Here is a 26864-nt window from a genome sequence, read left to right as displayed (position 1 = left end):
CTGTAAAATAAAGAGACTGGAACAGATGATCCTAAAAGAAGTGAGAAACTGGAAAAGGTGAATAAAAACACCATCACTGAAAGATAGGACAATTATATATTTGAAAAACTCAAAAGGAGTCGACTGGAGAAACTACCACAAATGTTAAGATCACAAAATTAACAAAACAGCCAAGCCCAGTTTTCTGTGCACCAGTCAGCTACTTAGAAAACATAATGGAAGCAACAAATGAAGGCTTTGTGGGGTCATGTCTACCTGAAAGCCCCCCAGATGGCAAGGGAGGGGCTGGCAGAGGAGCCAGGCTTGGGCAGGAAGCTGGGAAAGACTGCAAAAAGGGGATGGTGTGAGGGAGAGTAGGGTGGGGAAGGAGGGCGCTGTGCCTGGCACCCCAGCCTGCTGTGCCTGCTGGCGCCACTGCCTCAAGACTTTTCATTTTCACCTCAGAGCCAACAGCTTGCCATGCAATTTACACCTCTGCTCATATTCCTGCATACTCAGGCTTCCTGGGCAGCTCAAGAGGGGGCCTCGGCAGCCATCAGACCAGGGCAGACTGGGGCACTAAGGAGCAGGGGAGGGTGATTCCCTCTAAGTAGGCACAGGAGACCCAGGCCCTTAAGCACCCTAGTTCCCATCTGAACCAGGAAGCCTCTGACCCTGCAGCCAAGCCCAGCCTTTCCCTTTCCCAGGGCCCAGAAAGCCAATTTCCAACCCCAGCTCAGTCCCAATCTGGCCTTCTTAGGCCCTTGTGGAGTAGGACCAGGGGGCAGGGAGCCTGAGGGTGAGGACCCTATGGGAGACTTGGAAGCTCAGCCCTGGGATCCCCCCCACTCTCCCTTCCAAATACGGGAGGGGAGACATGGCCTCCCAGACGCTGCTGTTACCATGGCAGGCTCCACATCCCACCCCTCTCCAAGACCCAGCCATTCTCTGAAGCATCTGTGCAGTCAAGGACCTTGAGCCCTGTAAGGTTCACAAGCTGACAAATATGTTACTGATTGATTATCCAGCAGCAGGAAGGCTGCTCGGTGCAGATGGAACCATGAAGCCAAGCACCTGGGAGCCAGAGACATCAGGAAGTGCCAGAGGGGAAGGACAAGTGGGCAAGTAAGGATGAAGAGGAGAGGGGGAAGGAGGGGAAGTAGGTGAGGAGGCGGTCCTGAATTTCTCATCTCTAACTGGTACCTCTGACTTCTGCCCTCCACCCACCCCCTAGGAAAGCCCTTTCTCTGGAGACTTAGGTTTTCCTATCTGTATAATCAGACAGCTAAACTTCCTTATCTGAGGGCTCTGCTAAAGGGTAGAGTTTTTCTGCTCTGGATGACAAGCCCCCTCCTCAAAATCTCTCCCCTTTCCCTCATTCCTGGAATCCCAAGCTTTGTGGAGAAGAGCAACAGAATTCTTCCTTGGTAAATCCCACCTGCCTAGGGAAGAAGACTCCCTCTGGATTGGTGACAGCCCAACCCCACAGCACCATCCAGACAAGCCTCAGCCCCCAGGGTCCTGAGGACTGCCAAGCTACCACATCTGAGCTGGTATTTCGAGAGTAGTGGCTCCCACGCCCGCCCCAGCAAAGGCTGGCTTTGTGCTTTCAGCCCTGGGGTAGGGGAGGGGAAAGAGGTGAAGCCAGAGAGACTGAGGAACAGGTTCTAGGGCCTAGGCCAGCAGAGGGGAGAGACCTGGCCTCCTGTGGGTACCAGCCTCCAGGGGGAGTTCACTAAAGGGAGTCAGGGAAGCCATGCCCTGATAAGGTAGGAGGCTTCTCTTGGTTTGAGGGCATCTGGGAGTAGAGTGTCATTCAGAGCTCAGCTATGTGGCCTCCAGCTCTCCCTCCCCATCTCTGTGCTGAAATCCTGTTACAAAGCCCAGCTTGGATGCTGTCACTCATCTGCTCAGACACTATCAGTGGCTGCCTGGAGCATTTAGGACCCAGCTTCATCTCTTGGGCCCGAACTTTTGCTCCTCCCCTGCACTCTAGCCACAATGTACTTATAAGCCATGCCCAAATCAGTGACTCTGCCTGACCTCCTTTTTCACCTCGGGAAATGCTACCTTTCTTTCAAAGCTAAGCCTAAATGCCACCACCTTCCAAAGGTTGCTTTGTCTTTCCTGGTGAATCCATCCCTCCCCTTCCCACCCCACTCTCCCTGGGCATGCCTAAACCCTGTGACTGAGGGAAATGGGCAAGGAAAGAATTCTTGGGGCCTGTCACTCAGCCCCAGGTCCTGGCACTGCTGAGAGTGCAGGTGGCAGCACCGGCAAGTGAGCCTCAGTAAGGGAAGCCTGGGAATGGAGCTGTCTCCACCTCACTGGGGGTGAGGATATGAGGCCCAATAAGGCACCTGCAGCAGCTGCTTCCTGTGCCCAGAGCAACTGCGAAGGTCTTCCTTAATGGGAACCTGCTGGGCAAATGGGCAGCCAGGCTCTTCCTGCCTTTGCTTCTGGCTCCCCAAGCTGACTTCCAGACCAGTAGCTTCAGCTCTGACTGCCCACCTACTACAGAAAGAGGGTCAATTAGATGTTGGCTCACACTGCTGCCAACCCATGCTCACTCTGGGGACCATCCCAAGTGTATCCCAAGTTCATGACAAGTCCTGAACCTCTTGGGCCCAGCCCCATTCATGGATGAGGCAAAGTGGCAAAAGGCACATAACCATCAAAATGATACTCGGCCCAGGGCATCCAGTCTGGACTTAGCCACTAACCTTGGGTAACCTCCCTTTTCCAGGGAATGTCGGCTTTGATTGTGACCCTACGATTGCCTCCTAGCTGGTTCCCCCATCCCCTGAACAATGCAGCATAAAAAAGGGCTCAGTAAATAACTGCTGAGGTAAGCAACTGAGCTGAGGTGCCAAGAGGGCCTCCCTTATTAAAAATAAAGTTCAGGGCCACCTGGGTGGCTCAGTTGGTTAAGTGTCTGATTCTCAATTTTGGCTCAGGTCGTGATCTCACAGTTTGTGGGTTTGAGCCCCATATCGGGCTCCACACTGGCAGTGTGGAGCCTGCTTGGGATTTTCTCTCTCTCTCCCTCTCTCTGCCCCTCCCCAGCTCTCTCTCTTTCAAAGTAAATAAATTCTGAAAAAAAGATAAAGCTAGGAACCCTCCCACATTTGCTCAGCAAAGGTGATGGGCACAGAGAGCGATCACCCTAAATTTCACATCCCACTGGGGTGTCCTCACCTAGATTCCCACTGCCTGGGCCATGTTACTCCCCACTAGTGTTCTAGCCCCAGAGTGGACTCAAATCCTGCCCGCCCCCAGCACTGACTCCCTCAAATTTACCCAGGTAGGATAAGTGGAAACACATACAGAAGATTCTGAGCCACTGGAGAGGACCCCAGGCTAACCATGCTACTAGGAAGAAGCAACAGACTCCCACAGCTCAACAGACCAACTCACTCTTGCAGGCACCTTGCTGAGGCCCCTGTTCCTTAGTCCCCAGCTGGCTGCTCTGTGACACCATCTGATCATCTACCACTCAAGAGTTCAGTCACCACCACCCCAGGGAGAACTGCAGGACTCCCCTTAGCTCCAACTCCCAGTCAGTCATGCTCCCCAGAAACAACTGCTTCTTCTGGGGGCACTGCCCTTGGCTTGCACTTGGGATGAGCCCGGGCGCCTCCCAGCTCCACTCACACTGCAGCTGCCACAGTGTCCTCGGGATCTGCAACAGACATGCAGTTGGCCAGGGGTAGAGGGGGCATCTGCCCAGCTATGTCCCTCTCTAAGGACAGAGGTTTTCAAACCACTTAAGCCTTAGATGTCCTTCTCCAAACAAAAGCTCACGAGATCATCTGGCTCATTAAAACCCAGAGGAAGAGCCACTCCAGTTGAAGCAAGTAAGGGACCAAGTGAAGTCCCCTACCCCTGGCTGCCAAGACACAGGGGCACCTAAGCATAGCCCTAAACTCCTGTCCCAAAGAGGTCTGAGAGCTATGGTCTGGGGTTCCTGCTACTTTAAACCCCTAGTAAGACAATCCCATCAACCCAGCTGTCCCAAAACTTTACCACCAAGACTCCCCCAAACAACCAGCTCACTATATCCACCCCGCCCCCATCTGCCCCAGCTTGCCCACAATTCTATGGAGAAACAGCCAATACCTGACCTCCAAGGCCTACCTGTATTACCCAGCCAACCAGCTCCCACATGGACAATGCCCTTTGTCTCCCTAAACTCAGGAGATGTCCAAACATCACAAGGACCCTCCCCTGAAAACTCCTAGAAAGCAGAAACCTTGGGGAAGGGGGATTATGAAGATCAGGGATGCTGTTGAGAGGTAGTCAGGCACAGGGGGACTGGGCTGGGCAGTCTCACACTCTCAGTGACCTCCCCAACAACTGCTTCAGATAGCTGTGAGCCATGTACTGAGCTCAGGGGCCTCTCACACACAGTCTCACACATGGGATCCCCAGGCCTCTCACTCGGTCCTGGTCTGCTCCATGTGCCCCAAGTGTTCCCTGAACACTCATTAAGACTGGTTCTACCCTGTGGTGAATCTGGGAGCCTTTGCCTATTGCTCTGGGCTGACACTTGGGCCCCAACTCTTCGGTGGCCCTGAAATTTCAGGGAAGTTCAGTTTCCTCCTGCAGCTGCCAAAAGACCCCACTTCCTGGGACAGGTCTCCTCCTGTCCTGAGGCCACCTCCTTGGACTCTGGTGGAGCAGCCTGACAAAGCTGGGGCATCTTCCACATAAAATAATAGTCACGTGGTACCCAGGCATCCCTCGCACAAATGCTGTCCCAGATTGCTCTGCCTAGGGCCCCCCGGTGGTTTATGTGAAAAAAGGCAGAGTTCTAGCCCTTACAGCTCAGCTTGCCAGGCTGCCAAGGTGGGGAGGGCTGGCCGGAGAGCCAGGGGCTGCTACACAGACCACAAAGCTGGGGATCTATCCATCCTCCCAGAATCCTCACAGAAACCTGACAAATGCTTCATCTTTGGGTTCCTTACAGTGACCCCCAGGGCCTTTCTGTCCCATGAGGTGAATCCTGCCCCAGCCTCAGGCACATCTGCAACTGCCAGGACAGCACCTGCTCTCCACCTCCCTCACCCAAAACCCTGAGACCATTCACCCTGCCCCCTGCTCCAGCCTGCCAAGCCCTTCCTTCCATCCTTCTGGCAGCACAACTACTGGCCTCCCTCACCTCTCCTGAAACAGAAAGCCGATGGCTGCTGTCATTCCATTTGAAACACCTTCACAGCAAACCCAGCCTCAGATCTTGAAAGCCAGAGAGGCGGAGAAAAAGAAGGGCACACATACACGTACACACACATACACACAAAGGCAGCTATCTGTCAGAGCTGGGACAGTCAGAAGAGCCCATAGTCTCATTAGCAGCCTTCTTTCTCTGGTCCCAGGGCAGTGGGGGAAGAGGGCAGGTGTGGGAGGGAGCTTTATAATTATCTTCTGTTTCCTAGGCTGAGAGGCACATGGCCACCCCCCCTGTCCACTACAGGCTGAGCCCCTTCCTCATTTCATGTGATGTGCTCCCCGAGACACAAGATCAGGCTAAACACAGGGGCAGAGGTGACCCCTGCCTCCAGAAACCATCAGAGCACCTTGGGCCATGCCTCCACTGGGGGCAGCCTGGCATCTCTCTTCTCCCATAGCACTGTGCCTCACAGACATCCCTGGAGAAGCCCCTTGCTCTCTCCTATACTCCTGGCTTCTTCATCCAAGGCAAGAAAGAGAATGGTAGCCCCCTGCTCCAGCCCCCACCCCATGAGAATGAAGCCCAGAGCACAACTAACAGGCTCCCACGGGAGGAAGGAGGAGGAAGGGCTTTCATCAAAGAGGTGACGTCAAAACCAGGCAACTTGTGAAGCTGTCAGGGGCCGGGAAATTTGGACAAAGGTGTCTAAAAATAAACCCCTGAAGCCAGGAAAAGGCTTTGGTGGCTGAGCTGCTCGCCACCACACCACATGCCACACGTCCTGTTCTGAGGTCTGGAACCCACAAAGTCTCTTCCCGGGGGTGCTCTGCCAATCCTGAGGTTGAGGATGGCACTGACAGGAATGGAGACACCACACAGCAGCCTTTCTTCAGGAAGCATGCTGAGTGGACCAATGTCTGCCCTCCTGCCCTTACCACCAGCCAGCGACCCCACCTCTTGCCTCACCTTGCCCCTCAGCCTCTAGTCCAACTTACCACCAGGCAAGCACAACCCCTCCAGCACCCTACCAGCTGCCACTGCCAGCTCACAAAGGAAATCCACCTCTGTCCTCCTCACGCTCCTGCCCTGCCACAGCAACAGCCCTCCTGTTTCTTCTCTTCCTGTCCTGACCACCAAGGCCACAGCTGGTGACCCATTCATTCATTCATTCCCCAGCCCTGACACCAGACTCTACACCTCCCTAACCAAGACTGTTTGAGCTCCCATTATCCATCACCAAGGCTTTGTCCCTTCCTCCAGGCTGCTCTAGAGAACAAAGCCATCGAATTCCTTCAAATCCACCAAATTCAAATTCCTGCTGACTTTCTTCTCCTGTTCCTTGACCCTAGCCACATTGGCTGTGCTCCGTGCACAGCCCTTGCTGCCAGGAACTGTCCCCAGGGTGTATACTATCCACTGGCTCAGGTCCCTAAACATATCTACCACCCCAATCCTCTCTGAAGTCCAAACTGCACATGGCACTGGGGATTCCACGCCTCTACCAAGATGTCTCCCAGGCAGCTCCCCCACTATACAGCCCACAGAGCTGGTTGCACCCCCACCCCCCAAACCATGTCCTCCCTCAGCTCTCCACATCTCAGTTAAAAGCACCACTACACACCTGTCCACCTGCCCAGGCTGAAGGGGACTGGAGCCTGCTGTGACTCCTCCTTCTCCAGCCTCTTCACGACATCCAATCCATACACAAGTCCATCAGTTCTACCTCCAAAATAGACTGTAAATCTCCACCTTTTCTGTATCTCTACAGCCACTGCCCAAGTCCAAGCCACCACCATTCACACTAGAAATCCTGACAGCTTCTTAAGTACCTCCACTGACCAATATGATCTGGGACCCAGTACCCACTGCCCAGGATGAGAGAGCTTATTCTGTATACACGTGGTTAGAGATGATGTATTATTTTCCTGGATGCAACACTGCAGTGATTTCTCACCACCTTTAGATCAAACCCATGCTCCCACTCTGCTCTGCCTGGAATCTTCTTAACCCCTTCTCCAAGGGCTCTTTCAGGATTCTACCCGGGAGGTAACCTCCTCCAAGAGGCTGTCCCTAACCACTCTATCCAAGCTGGACCCCTGATTTTTCTCACCATTCTTTTCTAGCACATATCCCATTTTTGTTTGACATTTATCTTTTTAAAAAATATTTTATTTTTATGTAATCTCTACACCCATCATGGGGCTCAAACTGACATCTCAAACTGAGATCAAGAGTCGCATGTTCCACCAACTGAGCCAGCTGGACACCCCTTGTCTGATATTTATTACCTGTCTCTACCACTTGCTGTCAATACCTATCTACCACTGTGTCCAGCATCTCACATTGTGTCTAGCACAGTACGTGGCACATAGACATTCAGTAAATTCAAGCTGAATGGATGAATAAGCAATTGCTTTCAAGCCCAACTGGGCCATTTCCCTAATACCCAAGTTTACAAAATGTTTCAGAGGAGGAGGGATGTGCAACAGTGAAAGTTTCAAAAAATCTCTGTGGACACAGAGACCCCTCATCAGATTCTCCTAGTATCTGGCTCTCTTCCTTCCTTCAGGTAGGCCAGCCTGCCAGCGTTCCTAAAGACTAGGTCAGGAACTGAAGGAGACAGGGTTCACCACTGCCCCAGCCCTGCGCTCAGGCAGCAGGTGCATAAGCCCATGCGTGGGCCGGGCCAAGGGCAACACAGTAACATCTGGGGCCTGCCAGCCACCGAAGCCTCAGGGCTCTTGTTCTGTGGGCCTCTATCAGGAAAGGGTCAGGGTAGACCTGGCCATCCATCTGAGCCTGGAGTGGGGCCTGAGAACTAAAAATGTCTCTGGTCCAAGCCAGAGCCAAACTGACCAGGCTAAGTTTCTGAACAAGCTCCCTGTGCTCCCAGTAGATGCTCTGGCACCCACAAGGTCTTGGGCATTTGGGACAGATGCCAGTAGCCTCTGTCCAAATTCCTAGCTCCACAGGCACCTGCTCCATGGGGGTCCCATGGTGCTGCCCTCCCCAAACCAGCTTTTCCTCCCAGCCTGGGCAGTCCTCCCTGGCTTTCACCCAAAGGACTGGCTGTCCCCCAGCACACGCATACCCCAGGCCTGTCTCTCACCTTGATGTAGGCATCCAGGGCAGGATGGACACGGCGGGTAGCCAGCCAGATGGACAGGGTGGAGGTATAGGGGAAGGTGGCCGTCACCACATGGCTGGGTGCCGGGAAGGAGAACACCTTGAAGCCAAATTTCTGGTAGAGCTGGATGAGCTCAGAGGAGGGTGACTCCTCACCTTCACTCAGAATGCTGCCTACTGCACAGCGGCACTTCTCAGGGGGTACCTGGGGAGGAAGAGCAGGAAGTGTTAGTGTTGAGAGCAGGGGTGTTAGTGTTGGGCGAAGGAAGGAGGCTCTTGGAACTGTTGCCACTTGGGTTCTGTGACAGCTCAGGCCTGGCAGAACCACCAGTTCCAATAGGCCACAGCCCCAGATACCAGGACGGAGAGAAGTATTTTCCTGCTAGAACCTATCCGTGGCCCCAGCCTATAGCATCTTGCTGCAGGACTCATCCATCCCTTCATTTATGCTTCCAACAAGCATGCCAGACCCTGTGCTGGCTGTGGAGAGGCTGCAGGAAGCACTGATCAGGAAGCAGGACCACACTGGACTCTGGGTTGCTGATGAAACTGTGAGAATCTCTTCCCGGGTTCCTCAGGCAGGGCCAGCCACCATCACCAGAGCCTCCGGACCTCCTTTCCAACCCATGCCCCCAACCCAGACCACACTTGCCAAGTCCTTTCCTGGCTCAGCTGGAGAATGCTCCTTCCCCTCCAAATCTCCCTGGGCCCCCAGTACCTGCACATCGCTGTACTCTGCTCCCCTCCCTAGCTGCCCTCCCTCTCCTGGCTCACATAAACCCAAGGCAGGTGGGGCTCCATGTGAGTCTACACACTTCCTAGGCCTGATCCCAGGCCTGTAAGGCCCAGCACTCACCTTTCCTTCTGGTGTCAAGGGGTCCCAATTTGTCTCATTTCCTGCCACCTGAGTCTATACCAGACCCTGATGCCCCCAGGGGTATCTGATCTGGAATCTAAGACACTCATTACAGACCTTGTGCTGTCAATCCTAGATTTCCCTTGACCCGAGGGTCCCTTTCTCCCACTACCTGGGGCCCAGTGAATGACCCATAAATTCAAACTCCCTCTACCTCAGCTGCTCCTCTTCCCAGCCTACCTTCCCAGCACCATGAAGTCATTTTGACCTGTTCTTGCCTCTGCCCTCCCTTTCCAAGCCCTGTCAACAATGTCCTAGGGTTTTCTCAGCCCTGCTCTGCCTCTCTTTGATCAACCTAGCTCTGTCCTTATAGTCTCACTTTGCCTGGGACTCATGCACCAACTCCAGACTCTCACTTCTATGCAGTCTCACAGCTCTCTGCAGCTAGGGCACCCATGCTGCACCCTTGAATGCTACGTCATCAAGCCTAGCTCAGGGCTTTACTGGCAGGCAATATGGTCCAGCGGTCAGGACCACAACTTCTAGAGGGAGGCAGGACTGGGTGTGAATCTTGACTTGTGTGACTCTGGATAAGTCCCTTGGTTTCTTGAGTGCCAGTTCCTTTCAGAATTGACATATTAAATGAGATGCCTTATATGAGGGCTCATCCTGGTACAGAACTTAACAAGTGCTCTGTAAATGTTGTTGGTTATATTAATAGCTATGACACAGGAAAAACAAGTGACCCTTGGCCTGGAGAATGCCCATTCACCAAACTTCTTAACATGTAGCTCCTCCTTGCCCATCTTCAGGTTCAAGCACCCTCCTGGGGAGTCTTTCAGGGTAGCTCCGTGGCACCCCCCCCCGCCCCCCCCAACATTTTGCTGTAAACTCTTGCCTCCATCAACTCTACCTGGAAGCAGTCACTTAGCCAGCTGGCCACTCCTCCCACCCAACCCAGGCAAGTGCAGTACCACCTTTTGTCTACAGATGGTGCAACTGCTCCATTCACACCAAAGGGTTGAGACTGGATATACCAGCAAGGCCTCCTGCTGACAGACCAAGGGACAGTGCCTGCTGTAATACCAATCACCATGATCCAGACCCCAGCAACTTAGGATACACAAAAGAAATATTCAATATAGGTTAGATGTAGAAATGGATGGAAGGTCACCTGATCACCTCTGGCCCACCTGGGACTGGGTCCCAGGATCTTTTCTGGGATCACTTCAGCAGCCCTCATGGAGCTCCCAGCTCAACATCCTCCTCAATCCCCAAAAAAGCACCACAACACCCATGACCACCCTGCTTAGAACTTTTCAATGGCTCCCAATTCAGCTCTAGGATGAAATTCCCGAGCCCAGCATGCAACATTGCCTTACGTCGTCCACACAATACTGCCTAGATTTGTCCACACATTCACCTAACACTCCTTTTTTGCATCCCCAAGACCCCAGCAGGGGCCAGAACCCAGGTGGGCAGGTGCCCATGAGCATCTGAGTGGCAGAGGGAGGGACAAATCTAGGTTCTGGCCCAGCCCACCTTGCCAACCTCCTCTCCCACCACAACCCCGCACACACCCACACAGAACTATTTGCAGCTTCCCAGACATGCCACGTCCTCCCATGCTTCCTGCCTTTGCATAAGCTACTTCCTCTGCCTAGAGTGTCCTTCTTCACCCTACTCCAGAGTTCCTTCTGCCTGGGCAACTCCTGCCCATTCTTCAAGACTCAGCTCAACCCTCCTACTCAAAGCCTTCTGATGCTCTCTGCCGAGCAGCTCTTCCTCTATGATCCCAAACATTCACCCAAAGGAGCAGGCCTTGTGCTGCATGGTAACTGACAGCCTCTCCATCTCTCCCCACCACTCTAGGCTTCTAGACAAAATGGCCCAGGATCCTGTCCACACATTAAGTTCTTGGGCTGTGCTCAGCAACAGCACACGCATGCACACACATGTACACACAGGGGCCCTGCACATGAGCAAAACTTTTCTTCCTCCAACTTGAAAAGAGGAATGCTCATCAAAGGAAAGGGAAGCAGCTAATAAGGAGGCACGACTTCTGAGATCTTGAAGGTGTGTTAGCCACAGGTTCTTCCTTTCTGTCTGAGCAACCCCTCATTTCCACAAGTGAGGACATTTCCTGTTCCCCCACCCACCACCTCTACCCTGTTCTACCCTGGCCAGTGGCTAAGGGGCAAACTAAGTGGTTACTCAGCAAGTCCACCAACTACTAAGCAGCTCTGTACCAAGCTGGAGCCGGGAGGCAGCTGAACTAGGCACCAGCAAGAAGAGGGAACAGGCCCTAAGGCTAGCTGGGGAATGGCAAAGCTGGCTTAGGAGCAGGGGAAGGCTTCCCTGGGCTCCCTGGAGAGCCCATGCCCACCTCCAAGAGAATGGCCCACTGAGGTTGTCAGGAGCCTAGAAGATAAAGGAATGTCCTGATAGCTAGAAACTCCACCCACCTTGGTTCAATACAATGTCTCTATTTGGGCCCGGCCCTAGGAGGTCAGCCTGGGCCTCTTAGTTCCATCTGCTTGCTCCCTTTCCTCCCTGTAGCAGTCATTTCTCAGGGTACTTATGCCTAGAACAAGAGCTATGAGGCCTCTTGAGTTCTGGCATGGGAGAAGAGGGTGGTCTGCTTGGAATCTAAAGCTTCTGGGCACAAATTGGCCCCACTACCCTTTCCAGAGAGGTCTTGCAGTAACAGGTTGACCCTATTGGTGAAGCCATAGTGAAAAGAGGGTCCCAGGGTGCCTGGATGGCTCAGTCAGTTAAGCATCTGACTCTTGATTTTGGCTCAGGTCATGATCGCAAAGTGTGTGAGACTGAGACCCATGTTGGGCTCTGCACTGATAGTACACAGCCTGCTTGGGATTCTCTCTCTCCCTCTCTCTCTTTCTGCCCCTCCCTCCCACACACATGACCACTCTCTCTCAAAACAAATAAATAAACATTTAAAAAAAGAAGAAGAAAAGAAGGTTCCTGTCTGGCCAAGACTTCACTGGAAATAGGACAAGACTGATTATCTTCCAGGATCCAGGAAAGGAAAATGGTGTCAGCTGGCCCATTTTGGGGTCAATGGCTGGTCAGTAGAAATGGCCAGCCCTAGGTCCATAACCTGCAACATCTGACAAGGAGAGGTGCAATGCTTGCCAATCTCAGGCCTGGAGGGCTGCCTTGACTCCTCCCTGGTCAGCATATCCAGCCCAGAGCTGCCCATAGTAAGGGGAGAAACAGCAACAATGCCCTTCACTTGCACTGGTACCCCCCCCACCCCGCCCCCCAAGGGGAACAGAGCAGCCACAGCCCTGGGGAAGTGTTGGGCAAGATAAAGGATTCCATTCTCTATCCCTGAGGGCCTAGCTTGGCTAGGAATGGCCTGCACAATGGACTCTCTCTATGCTGTACCTCCTCACATGGCCTAGGCTACCTGCAGGAGGCTAGGCCAGAGGCAGGCAAGCAGGGTTCCCAAAAGTACAAAGTTCTAGTGACATGAGGCATGGGGGTGGGGGTAGGCAAGAGTGCTAAGCATCTACTGGGGGCCAGGTATTGGGCCTTACCCTTATTACTTAGTCCTTAGAGAAATAAAACCCCTGAGGTAGAGATTCTTGGAAAGGCCAAGTGACTCACTCAGAATCACACTCCAGGAAGCAGTGGGGCCTTGATTCAAACTCAGAAAGAGTCCAAAGCCCTCTCTTCCTACACCACACCTCAGTCCTCCTCCCTACCAAAGACAGCTCTGCTGAGAAGAGAGGGTGTGCCTTTCCAGGGCTGCCCCACACAGTTAAACTGCTTATAGAGCAAAAGCCTGGACTCCATCTAGTAGAAAATCATCGCAGGTAACTGAGGTAGGGAATGGTCTGGGCTTTGGGAAACACCAGCTAGCCCACATTCCCACTGCCCTTTGTCAAGGGTCAACCCTGGGAAATCCCACTCCCTCATTCCTTCCCAGGGTCCATGTGGTCTCAATGTCTCCTGGGAGTGCAGGACGCCCCATCCCCAAACACACTAAAGGGGAAGGGGAAGTGCAGCACAGGCCTAAATCCATACTCTTACCAGCCTTAGCCCCTGCAGACGTGGTGGTCCCAAGCTGGCTTTCAGTGGACTCAAGAGAAAAAAGGAGCTTCAATACAGTCTAGTTTACTAAAGGCAGAACCCAAGCACCACCAGTTCCCATATCTGCCCCATGCCTAGGGCAAGCACCCTCTCCTAGGCCTCAGCCAGGTAAACTGAACTGGCTACCACGCCCCATTTGCCTCAGTCAGGCTCCCCACAAGGGCAGGCAGACAGGTTGCTTAAGGCCCAAACAGCAGTGGAGGCGGTAGCAGCAGAGGGTGGGGCAACAGGTGGAGGGCCAGGCTGGCACACAGGACAGATCCATGGGCATGGTGAGAGCAGCTGAGCCAGTACAGCCTATCCACAGGCCAGAGCTGGCCAGGATCAAGTGAGCCACCAGGGGTCTTCTTCCCAGCTCCTTCCCTCCCACCAACACCCAAGGCTCCCAGAGGGACCAGGCCAAGGAGGGGAGGCTAAAGTCATTGTCCAGACCCCCACACTGCACCTCAGAAGCAGGGCTGAGAGCAGAGCAGTTCTGACCCTTCTCCAGCTTTACAAGGGCAGAATTGGATCTGTGTGTGTGTGTATGTGTGTGTTCACATGCTTGTGCACTGAGGGAAGGGAGCAGGCACAGATCAGTGACTGACTCTGGAACGCACTCCCTCCCTTGGTCCTTAGAAGAAGAAATGGCTGCACTCCAAGAATGTTGGGCCCTGGAGAGGGAAGGAACACCTATGAGTCACTGCCAGGGTCTGTCCACTTCCTGTCACATGCTCCCTCATTCCTCGTCCTACCTCTCCAAAGGCCCTCAGGGATAGAGAATGGAATCCTTTATCTTGCCCAACACTTCCCCAGACCCTGCAACTTCCTCCCATACAGAACTCCAGGATCTGGAGTTGACTGACATATATATGCTGACAAATCCAGGACACAAAGCTGATGAGATATATATGCTCAAACAGCATTTGACACAAAACAGTCCACAGCAATTGCCATGACCCCGCCTCAGTGGTGCCCTTTCCGGTGTCACTCCTGGGCCCACAGCCAAGTGAGGCCCCACCAGGCCTTTCTCAGAAACCAGTGTCCTCCTGCCCAGCTGAGGCCAGGAGCTGAGGCCTAGAAAGGGAGTGGCTAGAGAGCTGTCAGTCCACACATTATGGGGGAGGGCAGCAATGACAGCAGGTGGCCACCTCTCACCTGGTCACTCCCTGTCCCACTCACAGAGCCTGAAATAGCCTCATTCCTCCCTACATTCACACAGAAGCAGGTTCTGGCCCCCATTGTGCTCAGCTGGGAGAGGGAGAGGGTGTGGGGATGGGCCACACAACAGTGCAACCTAGATCCTGTCCCTTCCTTCTGTGAACCACAAATACACAGGGCCCCATGCTGGACACTGCTTAGGGAGGCAGCCGAGGGAGAAGGCTTGGATTCTTAGTCTTCCCCAGGACTGGGTGGGGTTTCTCCCCCAGGGTCCCCTGATATACCCACACTGAGAGGTCCTGAGGGCTAGGCCCTTTGGTCCCCGAGGTGCCCCAGTGCCCAGCAGCATGGCATAGATCAAGTGTTCAAATACCGCTTAAAAAAAAAGCATGCGTGAACTGTGTGAGATCAATACAACTCTTGCTATATGATCCTCAGTCTCTTCCTCTATAACATAAGCACTGTGGAACCTGTGGCCTTAGGTCCTTAGAGACCAGATAGTCTGTGATAGTCATGAGCACTTGAAGTCTGAGGGTCCATGGTTCCCTGAAGCTTTTGTGAGAATCTCTTCTAGGCAGAAATATACTGCCCAACTCTAAGAGTAGGTGGAGACTAAGCATCCCTGAGCCATCCCAGGTGTCAGGGTATAACCCAGCTCTGAATGTGGACACAGTATCTTCTAGAGTGACCCAGGACTGAGAGGAACAGGATCAGAGGGGCCACTTTGACCTATACGTTTGTCCTCTGAGCCAGCCAGATGTCCATAGCCAGGCCAAGGTCTAGGCCTAGGTCATGAGAGCTCAGCCTAATGTCTCAGTGTACCTAATTAATATGAATGTTTTGTCCACCCTTTTTGTTGTTGTTAAACAGCTACTGAGGGCCAGGTTGTAGGATGAATGCCTCACCTGTGTCACTTAATTTAATTCTTGCCAGACAACCTATGAAGCAGATATCTTAACACAGCTCTATAGACGAAGAAACAGAGGCCCAGAGAGATTATGTGACACGATCAAGATCCAAAGCACGACAGTGATGAGACAGAATCAGAACCCAGGGCTGCCAGCCTTGAGGCTATACTCTCAGGCTGTGGTCCCCCAAGACTGGCACCCAAGTCAGGCTGCACCCAGCCAACCCTGGACACCCAAGGCCACCTGACCTCAAGGACAATTGTATGGAGGACTGGGCTAGAAGGCCATGGGAAGAGCACTACATGCCAGGGTTTTTCTACCTCACTCTTCCCTGGACCAGCCTCCAGCACTGACCTCAAGGTATACTGCTGCTTTGGCTCTTTCCCATCCTGGAATTAGCATTTCCAACCCAAGTGGCAACATGCTTCTTTAGGAACAGGACATGCTGATGAGGAAACAGGCAACTGCAAGGACTCTCCTCCTTCCCACCACTGAGGCCTGCAGAGTCTCTAACTGGATCAGGTGAGGAAAGAGGGGCAGAGACCAGGGGAGGGCATATAAGAGGGGCAGGGACCTACATAACGGAGCCCTGCAAGGGTCGGGGTCGGGCATCTGGTCCAGGAGCTTCCCGAAGCCTAGCACCTGCCCCATGCCACTTAAGGTTCCAGTGCTCTAGACTCCCACTTAGTGCCATCTCCCAACCATGTGACCTCAAATCCTCATCATCTATTCATCCCTCAACCAGGCCATGTCACCTCTCACCTAGGCCCAGCCCAATCTCCTCAATGGCCTCCCTGTCTCATCTCCTCCTCTCCTCCACCTGCCATCCAGTTAGCTTCCTAAGTCACAGGGGGCAAACTGTGCTGTGCCTTGCCTCCCAACCTGCTCTTCTTCCCACTGCCTGGCCCAGTGAACCTTTCTACCACTTTCTTCACCCACACATGTCCACTGGCCACACTTCCCCTGTCATCCCATGTCTGTAAGCCTTTACTGCTGTACTTCCCTCAGTCAGGAGGCCCTTCGTGGCAGAGCAAAGTTCTACTCATGGGAGACGTCCCAGCTAAAGTCCACCTCCTCTCTAAGCCTCTTAGGCAGACTTGAGTACCCTCCCCAAATGCACAGCTCAAAGTTCTGTGGGCATCGAGTATAGCGGCTATTAGAAATTCATTTGCATGGGGCTGACTTGCCAAACACATGAAAGTTTTTGAGGGAAGGGCCAGGTCTGTTCATCTCTGGAGTGCAGACGTCATGCAGAACCTGGCACAGACAGTCAGTACACCCTTGTTTCGACTAAGTACTCCAGTGAGGCTTGGTCAGCAGACAGTGGGTAGGCTATAGGCCTTGCCTACTTGAGCTCTTCAGACAAGGAAACCAGAGCTGGGGATTCCCAATGGCCTGTTTGCCAAGGCTCCAAGCTGAAGGCTGAAGAACTCTTGGCAGAGCTGCCAGCCCATGCAGCTGTGGGCAGTACCACCCCATGGCATGGCAGGAGGCCACATTGGTGAGCCCTGACTCACCACAGGCTGTAAGTACAGCCAGACACCCACAGGGTGCCAGTGATGCTGGGCTCGTCTGTGAGCCCAGCATCCTAGACATTCTGGGGAGCTCACCTGGTTCCACTTGCCCCCTCCTCTCCACCAGGCCCTCCTGCAACCAGGCAGCTTGACATCCAAAGAGATGCCATATGACTAAGGCAGGAGTCACCAAAATGGCTGAAGAGGTAGGATTCTAAGCCCCATGCCCAGGGCCTGCCCTCTCAAGCCCACAGGAGCTGCAGCCACAGCAGGAAAGCTAAAAGAGGGAAGGCACAGAAACAACAAGGTATGACCCCAAAGAGAGGCAGAATCTGAACAGCCTGGCCTTAGAGTACTGGCCTCAAATGGGGATGGAAGAGGGAGGGACAGCAAGAGGAGGCAGGGGACGAAAGCCTTGGCAGAAACTAGAGACACACAATGCTGTGGCCCCCTGCAGTCAGAAGTCCATGGGTAGCTATGGGTAGCTATGAGCCAAGAACCAGACCTGGGCAAATAGAAAGGAGCATATGGATGCCTGGCACAGGAGTCCAAGCTAAATCTGGAAGGAGCTTCAAGCTCAGAGAAGAGGTTGTCTGCAGGACCAGATCACAGATTTTCCCACCCCTTCCTCAGAAACTACAACCCCCCGGCCCCATGTCCATCCATGGGGCAGAACCGCAGCCAGGGAACAGGAGGCTCCTTACCATGTGGGGGTTGTCGTAGTAGACGGCGATGGAGCGGAGCTTGGGGGAGACACTGCAGCTCTCGGTGAAAAGCCTCCCAGTCTCGCTGTAGGGCCCCACGTGGAACTTGTAGGCCACAGTGACATTGCGGATGGGGGGTGAGCCGGCACTCACCACCACCCCAGACAGCAGCCCTGAGTACCCAGCAAAGGCCAGCAGTGTCAGCAGCAGCAGCAGAGTCAGGCCCACAATCAGGCCTAGGAGAAGCAGGTCAGACATGGCTCTGTGCCCCCGACACTGTGCCCCCAAGACAGCTGCAAAAGAGACAGGAGGGAGAGGAGGCTGGTAGCCTGCTCTGACCAATGTGCCCACCTGCCCGCCAGCCACTAATGGCCCAACCTCAGCCCTGCCTTGGGTGCTCTGACCCAGGAGGAGGAGGGACCAGGGTGTTTACGCACAGAAGTGACCTAGAAGAGAGCTACAAAGGATGACTGAAGCCGCAAGCCTCTTTATTTCTTAATCACAATTGTTGAGGCTCTCAGAACAGCTCTGCCTGTCAGCTGGCAGCCTTGGTCACACCTGGGGAAACTGAGTCATAGAGGTGAACAGGAGTGAGTCAGCTATGGACATACTCCCAGCCCTGACCAGCCTCCCTCAAGATGGGCAAGAAAGCCAGCTTGCCTTTTCCCTACCTTACTTCTTCCTTCCCATAGCAGAGCCACACTGCCTGCCCAGCTTCCCCAAGCCTCATGGACCACTATCAGAGGGAGGATGGGCAAGCGCCAGGGTCCAATCATTTATTAACAAATAGGGAAACCATAAGGAACAAAACCCCACGGGGAAAATGTACCACAGGAAGAGACTTTCATAGGAAACTCTCCTTTGTGAAGCACATCGGGCCCTCAGAATCTTGCTATCCAGCAAGCTCACCCATCCAGAACCAAGGAAAGATCGGATCAAATCAGCCAAAGCAGCCAGAACAAAGTCCAGCACTGTGCTTCCCAGACTTGAGCCAATGGTACTAACAAGCTTCATCCCACTTTTCCAGCCCACAGATTAGAAACAAAGAGGAGGAAGACAAGTTTGTTAGAAATGGAAACACACCAGGGAGAACAATTGCTTATCCCTGGCCCAAGCAGTTCATCCCATGGGGAAGGGGTGCCAACCTAGAGGGAGCCACAGCTGGGTCCACTTGCTGCCCTGTCCCTCTCCCCATCAGCATCTCCAGGTGTTTAGAATTAGTTTTTGTAGTTTTGATCTTGCCACCCCACCTTCTCTACTAGGTAGTTTGTGGAAAGGCATCCTGGGGTGAGGTGAGGGTGTCTTTTTTTCCTTTTTGTGTTTATGTCGTTTATCTGACAATTGTCCCTCCTCCCCATTGGCCTTTCCTCATTCCTCCTTTTTGTATGCTACAAGCAATAAAGACACTCATTTCAAGGAAAACAACAACAACAACAAAGAAACAGAGAAGCTATCCAAAAGCAGGGCCAGGAACACAACATAGAGGTTGGTGTGTGAGCCATTCAAGGCAGACTGTCCAGCCCTCTATGAAGCTTGGGGCCAGAAGCCCAACCCTCTTATACAAAGGGCTTGATTTGAGTCCCCCAGGGGGGGGTGGAAAATCACAGCAGTTTAAAGAGGAAGGGAAACATGTGACCCACTGGAGGAATATTCTCACTCCAAGTATTTAAAATTTAAAAGATTTGGGGCACCAGGATGGCTAAGTAGGTTGAGTGTCTAACTCTTGATTTTGGCTTGAGTCATGATCCCGGGGTCTTGGGATCGAACCCATCAGGCTCCACTGAGTGTAGAGGCTGCTTGAGATTCTCTCTCTTTCTCTCTCACTCCCTCTGTCCCTCTGCCCCATTCGTGCACTCTTGCTCTAAAATATAAATAAACAAAAATTTAAAAGATTTGGGAGGTGGAAATCAATGCTTCAGCCCTATGGGAAATTTAGCTCTATGGAATAATTTGTTCCCTGTGGGTTCTGGGTGTCAAAATTTTTTGCTGAAAAATGGTCTTTGGAGTCAACATACACATAGTGTTTGCCTTGACAAAGAGGCAAACTAAACTCCTAAACCTTTGATGTCATAGCATGGAGGTGCATCACACTGGTCTTAGCCATCCTTGTTCCTGCACCACAGTTGTGCTTTTTTTGGATGCATTGGCCATCCTACTCATCTTGCCTCCAGTTAGTTTCATTCCTATTTTCCTTGGTGATGATGATGATGACGATAAATCTTTCACTTACTATAGTGTACTAATCTACGGTACTTACTATATGCCAGGCACTATCCAAATGTTGAAACACAGCTACTTTATTAATCCTCAAAACAAGGTAGGTAAGGATCAGGAAGTTAAGAGACTTCCCCCAAGGTCACACAGGTACTAAATAGAAAGACTTGGACCAAAATGCAGGCACTAGGAACTCAGGCAGTCTGACTCCAGGCTGCCATTTTCACTTTCTTCTCCCAAGTGACAGGATTTCCAGAAAGGCTCAAGCATTTAATCCATGTTGGGACATCTCTGAGCCCAAGGCTCTCAGCTGGAAGCTCTTACTCAGCAGCTAGGTCTCAGTTGCCTTGAGAGTGACCATCCTTCACTTTGACCTACCCTCTCGGCTGCACATTCCCCGTCTACCTCAAAGGAACTTAGTTCCCACCTCCCTCTTCCTCTCACCTCCTAAAGTACTCAGAAGAGAGGGAAAATGCACCCCAGAGCTTAGGTCAGCACAGGAGGGAGGCAGGGCAAAGTGTATTTCCCCATACTCAAGAGAAAGGGCAGGAGAAGGGCCGAGGAAGCTCACCTGAAAAGCCAGGCTCACTTTTAGCAACTCATGGCATCCAGCGCCGCAGGGACCAAATGCTCCAAGTACTCCAGTGCTGGGGGCAGAGAGAAAATCACCACTGAGCTGGGCACCGTGCCCTGACTGTTCCCTTTTCGGGGAAAGCCCACTAGGGCCTCTACAGGAACTCCCTCCTCACCACAAGGCTGCACCTCTACCTCGTCCTACCGCTTACGGAAATCAGAAGCCAAACTCGGCCTCATAATGTCAACTCTTCACTGGGGCTGTGCTTATGCCCCTGTTCTTGGACAGTACTCTTCCTGGAGGGTTCCAGCCTCTGTAACTAGCTTTGAAACAGCCCCTGTGGCTGACATCGGTTTCTCCTCGGGTCAGAGACCGGGGGTGGTCGTCTCTGACCCTAGCCAGCGAGGCTTCCTGAGGCTGCTCACTTGCGCCGCGGCAGTGGGCCGGGCCCTTAAACTTCGGTGCCAGTGAGCGGCGGAAAGACCCAGGCCTGCGCGGGACTGAGGTGCGCCGACTCCCACTCTGCGCTTCCAGCCCTGCTCACTCGCGCCTCGCTTATTTACCCAGCTCCTTTCTTTTCAGCCATGACCTCACGGGGCCTCACACACCTCCGTAATTTAAGAGAATCTAAAGTTTGCAGCCACGGCTGAGGCGCGGCCTCCAGGGATAGGGGCGGAGCTAAAGTGCGGTTTTTGCCTCAGTTCCCCAACCCCCACCCTCCACCCCTGGCTCCGGCTCCTCGGGCTCGGGGCGTGCCCCGTGGCCGAAGCCGGGGCAACGCGGGGTGGTAGGCTGGTCCAAGGTCGCGTTCGGGCCCTTGGACCTAGCCGGGCCCTTGGACCCAGCTGTGGGCGAGACGAGATGCAAAGAGCGCCCTGGGCTGCGGGGGTCACGAAGGGGACGCGGGGACCCCTGAGGTCGCGCCCGGACAGACGGAGGCTCCAGGCCCTCAGCGCGCGTGAGGCCGCCCTGGCGGGGACGCCTCTCCTCCGGCCCAGCCCTCACCTCAGCGGCCGCCCGCCGCGGACGCCGATCCGCGCAGGCGGCTCCAGGCTAGGTCGCGGAGCCTGCGCGCGCCCGCCGCGCACGCTCGCTCCGCCCCCTCCCGCGGCGGGACGTGGCCGTGGCCGTGGGCGCGTGCGCGCGGTACCGGAGGGCGGAGGCCTGCCCCGCCCGGTCTTAGCATCGAGCGGCGCCCAGCCCCCGGAGCTGTCAGGGGCGGAGCCCACTGAGCACTTTCCTGCCTCCCACAAACTTACCCGGCCCCAGGTGTTGGGGTAAGTCAGCCTGGTCGCCCACAGCAGAGAGCCAGACTGGGTCCAAGGAAGCCCGCACCAGAGTGAAGGGTTTGAAGAGGCTTGGGAAGTTCAGCACAGCAGTATCAGCCTATGGCATTTATTTGTAGTACCCTTCGTCCTGCCACTTCCTCTCATTGTAGCTTCCCGATGGACCTGGGAACCCAGCAAGTCAAGGCTACCTGCCCCCGTTTTACAACTGAGGAAACTGACGCCCAGCTTGGACTCAGGGAAGAAGCTAGTGGATCCAACCTCTGGAATAGCGCAAATATCAGTCATGCCTCCAACACTCCACCCCACCCCACCCCCAACCACAGGAGTGGTCATTCTTCCACCCAACATTTACTGAGTAACACTCCTTGCCAGGACGGTTCAAGGGGCTGGGGATACTGAAGAAACGGAACTAAGGCCCTACCCTCTTGGAGCTAAGCAGGAACCGCCCCCTTGCAGTCTCCTCCCCAGAGCCCTGGAAGTGCCTGGGGGAGGTTGGGCTGACCTTCTAGCTTAAGGTATTCTAGTGTAAACTCCTTGAACATAGGCTGAATCCTCAGCTCATATTTCTGAGGACCTACAAACTATACAAAGCACTCTTCTAGAGCCCTAAAGATAAAACTCTGCCCTCCTGAGAGGCCCAGTCTTGCAGTGGAAGGGGTAGGAGAGGGAACAACTATGCTCCTAAGCTTGGCTACATGACGGGCTGAGCCAAGAGCTACCTTGGTGCCTCTGACACAGAGGATTGATATTTGGGAGGGGAATCATCTTATTCTGGATTCCACTACTGCACTAGCAAAGGGCAGACTGAACACACGGAGACACTCATAATCCTGGCTTCCTTTCCCACTACTTCACACTGTTCCAACCCCAGGCAGGAAAGAATGACCCTCATCCACAGGGCCAAGCCTATCCCCAGCACTCTGGGCAAACACTGGTAGGAAGAGCAGCTGGCCCCTCACAGGCACTCAGGGCTGGGCTGGCAGAGTCATGGCAGTTCGATTTTGCTTATGAACATCAAACACATGATCAAACCCTTTAGGTGCTCCAGGCAAGTGGGCTATACACTTGGAAGCATTTCCTGTGAGATAAGGGCCAATTCATGGTTCAGAGACAAGACAGCTTCTGAACACAATGTTCACCTGGTCATTTTTCCTGTTTCTCAGAATCTGATGAGATTCTCCCAAGAAACCGTTGTCTGGAGCTGCTCTTTCCTCATCTTGTCCTCTCTGCTCACTTCCTTCAGGCTGGCTGGGGAATTCCAGATGCCCACGTCAGAGTTCAGGGTGTGCCTTAGGAGCTTCACCATCTCTGTTGTCAATGGAGAGTCTACCTGTGATAGAAGCTGCTGGCCACAAGTCCCCACTCCTCCCTTTCATCTCAGGCTGCTCCCAACAGAGCAAGCCCAACCTTTGGTAGGGATTTTTTGCAAGACCTCTGCTGGCCACCAGCTAAGGCAGCTAAGACGCAGTCCTCTTCCCTCTAGAAAGAAGTGTAAGCAGACCTGTTCCACCTTAGCCATCTGCCCCACCCACACTCCACTCCCAGTCCTCTCCCCCAATAGTATGAATCCTCTCATGAACCCAGACTTGGCCTTTGTCTCCTCCTGCCTTTCTCTGTCCAAGAAACCCCCACAGAGCCACTTTAATTCTCCCTCTGCAAACTTCCAGAGACTCTTTCCATAGGGCTTCTCCCCTTACAGGGACCAAACGTGGAGACAAAGAGTGGACTGCCCTCACTTTCCCTTACGTCTCATATTCCAAAGCCCTGGACAGTTCTCTGTGAGGCAATGGTTAGATCCACTAACCCAGATAACAAATGGAGAAGGCATATGCAGTGTAAGACAGTCTGCATACCCTGCCACCAGTCATCTCCCATTCTCTGAAGGCACTGATGCTGCACCCAATCCCCAATCCCCCGCAGTCTGGTTAGGGTTGCCCCAGCAGGACTTGCCATGATTGAGGATCATCTAGCTTTAAGCCACTCTGAGTCAGTTTCGATGTTTCATCTAGAGCCTGGAAATGCGGTCCTCTTCAGGTGAGCAAAGGCAGAAAAAGCCTAGTGAACCCCATTGCAACAAAGAGCCTACCAGCAGTCTGCCCTCTATTCCCACCTCTCTCCCCCACCCCACTCACACCAAGTACCATCCCAGTGCCCACTATACTCTAAGTTTATATCCCTTTCACCACCCAGTCAGCCAGCCAGCTGTTCAGACAATTTCTTGATCAAACAACACTGCCTTCTGGAGTTTAAATTTTATTTTACAAAAAGAGAAATAAAGAAAACTGATAGGCAGTTATACTGACTTACAATTGTTCTGTTTGCTTTTTTAAAAAAGTGACATGAAACACAAGTAAAAATAAATACGTCATAGAAACAGCCAGTTGCCCAGTCTCTGGGGCAGGAGCACCTGCCCTGCTGAGAGAGGAGGGAAGCCCATGATCACACCAGCAGCTGGAGCACCCAGACACAGATGCTCCTCAAAGCCAGGCGCAGCAGGTCCCAGGCCTCAGGGGGCGTCCTGAGGAAAGAAGATGGAAAACCAAAGCCAGGTGCCAGGTCCCTGGGGCCACTTCATATCTCCCCCCCCCCCCCCCCCCGCAACTCCTCCCGGCAGCAGTGTGGCCTTAGTGGTTATCCATTGCGACCCCCTCAACCCACCTGGACCCCCTTCCCCTGACCCTTCTGGAGAGGGTACAGGATAAAACCAGTCTTGGGCAGGCTGAGGGGGAATTTTCCCGTGAGTCCCCAGCCCACCCTGAGTAACACAACCAGATAACAGTTTACACCCATATGCACGAATGCACACTCTCTCGCGCGCACACGCATGCACACGTGCGCGCGCACACACACGCACTTTCACACACACACACACACACACACACACACACACACACACACCCCTGGGCTGAGCTCTCTTCCAGAGAAGGGTCCTGGGTCAGGTCACAGTATGAGGTCCCCTCTTCTGAATATCATCCCAGTAGTGGTAACAGAGTACCCAAATCTCCCCAAGCCCTCTGCACTACAGACTCCACAGCCTGCCTGGCTACCTCTTCCCAATGCACTGGATTACTATATCCAACCAACCTGTGAGAGAGGAAAGGGGCAGACTCAGGTCCCTGAAGAATGAAGAAGTAAGTTGGCCACTGCCTGCTCGGGAAGTTCATCGTTAAGACTTGGTATTCATAAAAGGCCTAGGGCCAAGCTAGTGGCACAGAAGAGACATGAAGGGGTCACATCAGAACACATAGGGCAGAAGAGTCAGTAGGAGGGGACAGAGTCTGACGGTGGCTGATGGAAAGCGCAGCATTCTCAGGCCTTGAGGTGCAGATCTCCTGGGAACAAGTCAGAGGAGGGCCAGAAAGTCTCCTGGGGGTCTGTTGGGGGAAAGAGCTCTTATCTCAGAGTTTTGCTGGGGAAAGAATGATTTCTCTGGGTGCACAGGAGGCCATGACTCAGAAGGGAGACTGGTCTTCTGAGGACTCACAGGGAACTGGGAAGCAGGAGGGAGGGGGTCATGGCCAGGAACACTAGGAATAAGGAATGTATAACCCCCAGACCTTCCCCATGGGATGAGGACTCGGTTCCAGAGCAATGCCACAGCAATGCCAGGCTCAAACGGACTGAGACAGCCTTGCTCTGCTGACAGCTTTGGGAGTGACCATCCCACCCAGACCACTAAAGTTTGGTTGTTTCAACCTATCAGCAAAACTTTACCCCAGTTAACTGCTTCACGCCCTAGAGAGGGCAATTTCATATTTAGTTGTGAATCACAAGTATATACAGAGATACCACATACTAATTCCTAGAGAAGAGAGTTCCAAGGACCAGAAAGAGTTCTCCTTAAGTCAGGAGGTGAAGAGATAGATGCTCAAAAAGCACAACTCGAGGGGTGTGAACTTGGCAGATATCCAATGATCTGATCCAACATGGTTCATTTACTTTCTTACTGAAATGGCTACTTTGTCTCTGGTTCCATTTTCATCCACAAAGATATTAAGAAAAGAAAATTGAACATCATTACAAATGGTAATCCTGAATCATTAAGTAGTACTATATTCCCTAGGCTGAGGATTCAGACTAAGCCAGATGGATCAAGCTTGAGAGGTCCTTGAAAACATCCTTTGGAAGACAATGGTGAGGGGAAAATGCTGAGATGCCTGATCCACTGCACATCCCTCCCCACCACCCACCCCCCCGCCACCCATTATCACCATCCTCCCGTCACTCAGGCCTAGATGGTGGTTGAAAGCCACCACCAAGTGTTTCTGATCAAAGAGGCTGTAAAACATGGTTCTTAGGCTCTGAGACATTTCCTGTTTCCCTCACACACATGCTCATGTTTGATGTGCATGCACACTTGCCTACCAGCACACATAAAGAGATAGCAGAAAAGTGTTTTTTTCAGATTAAAAAACAAAAAAACCCCAAACATGAAACTGGTAGCATTCTAATTTCCCATGATCCCACCCCATAGCCTTTATACAATATAAGCTGCACATATCAAAAAAAGGCTTCTCTAGCCAGGTCAGCTTCCCCAAACTATTGCCTCTTCTGACCTGAAGTAAGACCCAGCCCCTGGAATCAGTGGGTAGAGAGCAGGTATGTATTGCCTCTCAGAATACCCATTCACTTCCTGGTACCTTCAAAGGCCCATCCTTCCAGTGACTGGTTTCAATTCTTTGCTGATAATTTCCAGATTCTCAGAGCCTGCTGCTGTGATTTCCTAGAGGTAAGCACAGACATATTCCTCCTTCCCTAACACCACACACACACACACACACACACACACACACACACACACACACCTCTGGCATCCCAGTGCTTTGGGGGCCTTAGAGGCATCAGTTGTAGCCCAGATTGTGAGTGTGCTCTGCAAATCAGAGATCCAGGCTAGCTCGCTCCTACTGCACCAGCCTCAAATCTGAGAGCCCACTCCAACTGAGTCCCTTCACCATCATTCTTGGGATACCTCTGAAAGAGAAAGCACTGGTTGGAACTGCTATTTTAAAATTATTAAAATAATTTGCATAGCTAAATTGTAGATCTAAGGCTTCTATGAGTAGGAGAGCTAAGTGTCTGATAGGGTACCTATGAAAACAGAGAGAGAAAGCTCTTTAAGTTCCACTTTTGGTGCAACTGGACAGCACACAAACACACACACATGCATGCATGCACCCCCATTAGCCATCTCCTTGTCTCTTCTCTGGGGACAATACCCCAGAATGTGCTAAAGCCCTCTAACAATGGAAACAAACTTGTCAGAAGAGTTGC

The 26864-nt window shown here is 52.9% G+C and overlaps 1 protein-coding gene across 13 annotated transcripts in view; it reads right to left on the bottom strand.

Annotated features, from left to right (window-relative positions):
• The window catches only part of TEX264 (testis expressed 264, ER-phagy receptor), a 30838-nt gene extending 9092 nt beyond the window's left edge, over positions 1 to 21746 (bottom strand). The window contains exons 1-5 of one of the 13 annotated variants that reach the window (XM_078443036.2): positions 21564 to 21746; positions 20302 to 20377; positions 19238 to 19377; positions 17517 to 17809; positions 8259 to 8480 (exon numbers count right to left, since the gene is read on the bottom strand). In XM_078443036.2, coding sequence (XP_078299162.1) covers positions 8259 to 8480; positions 17517 to 17809; positions 19238 to 19259 — 537 coding nt within the window. In that variant the 5' untranslated portion in view covers positions 19260 to 19377; positions 20302 to 20377; positions 21564 to 21746. The other 12 variants (XM_060631153.2, XM_060631144.2, XM_060631145.2 and 9 more) reach the window with 12 other exon arrangements.
• Positions 21747 to 26864: the final 5118 nt, after the last annotated feature.

This window comes from Panthera onca, chromosome A2 (assembly GCF_046562875.1).
Source record: "Panthera onca isolate mPanOnc1 chromosome A2, mPanOnc1 haplotype 2, whole genome shotgun sequence".
In the NCBI taxonomy this organism is placed as follows: domain Eukaryota; kingdom Metazoa; phylum Chordata; class Mammalia; order Carnivora; family Felidae; genus Panthera; species Panthera onca.
The sequence above is the reverse complement of the archived record's forward strand: the minus strand, read 5'-3'. Positions and strand labels throughout refer to the sequence as shown.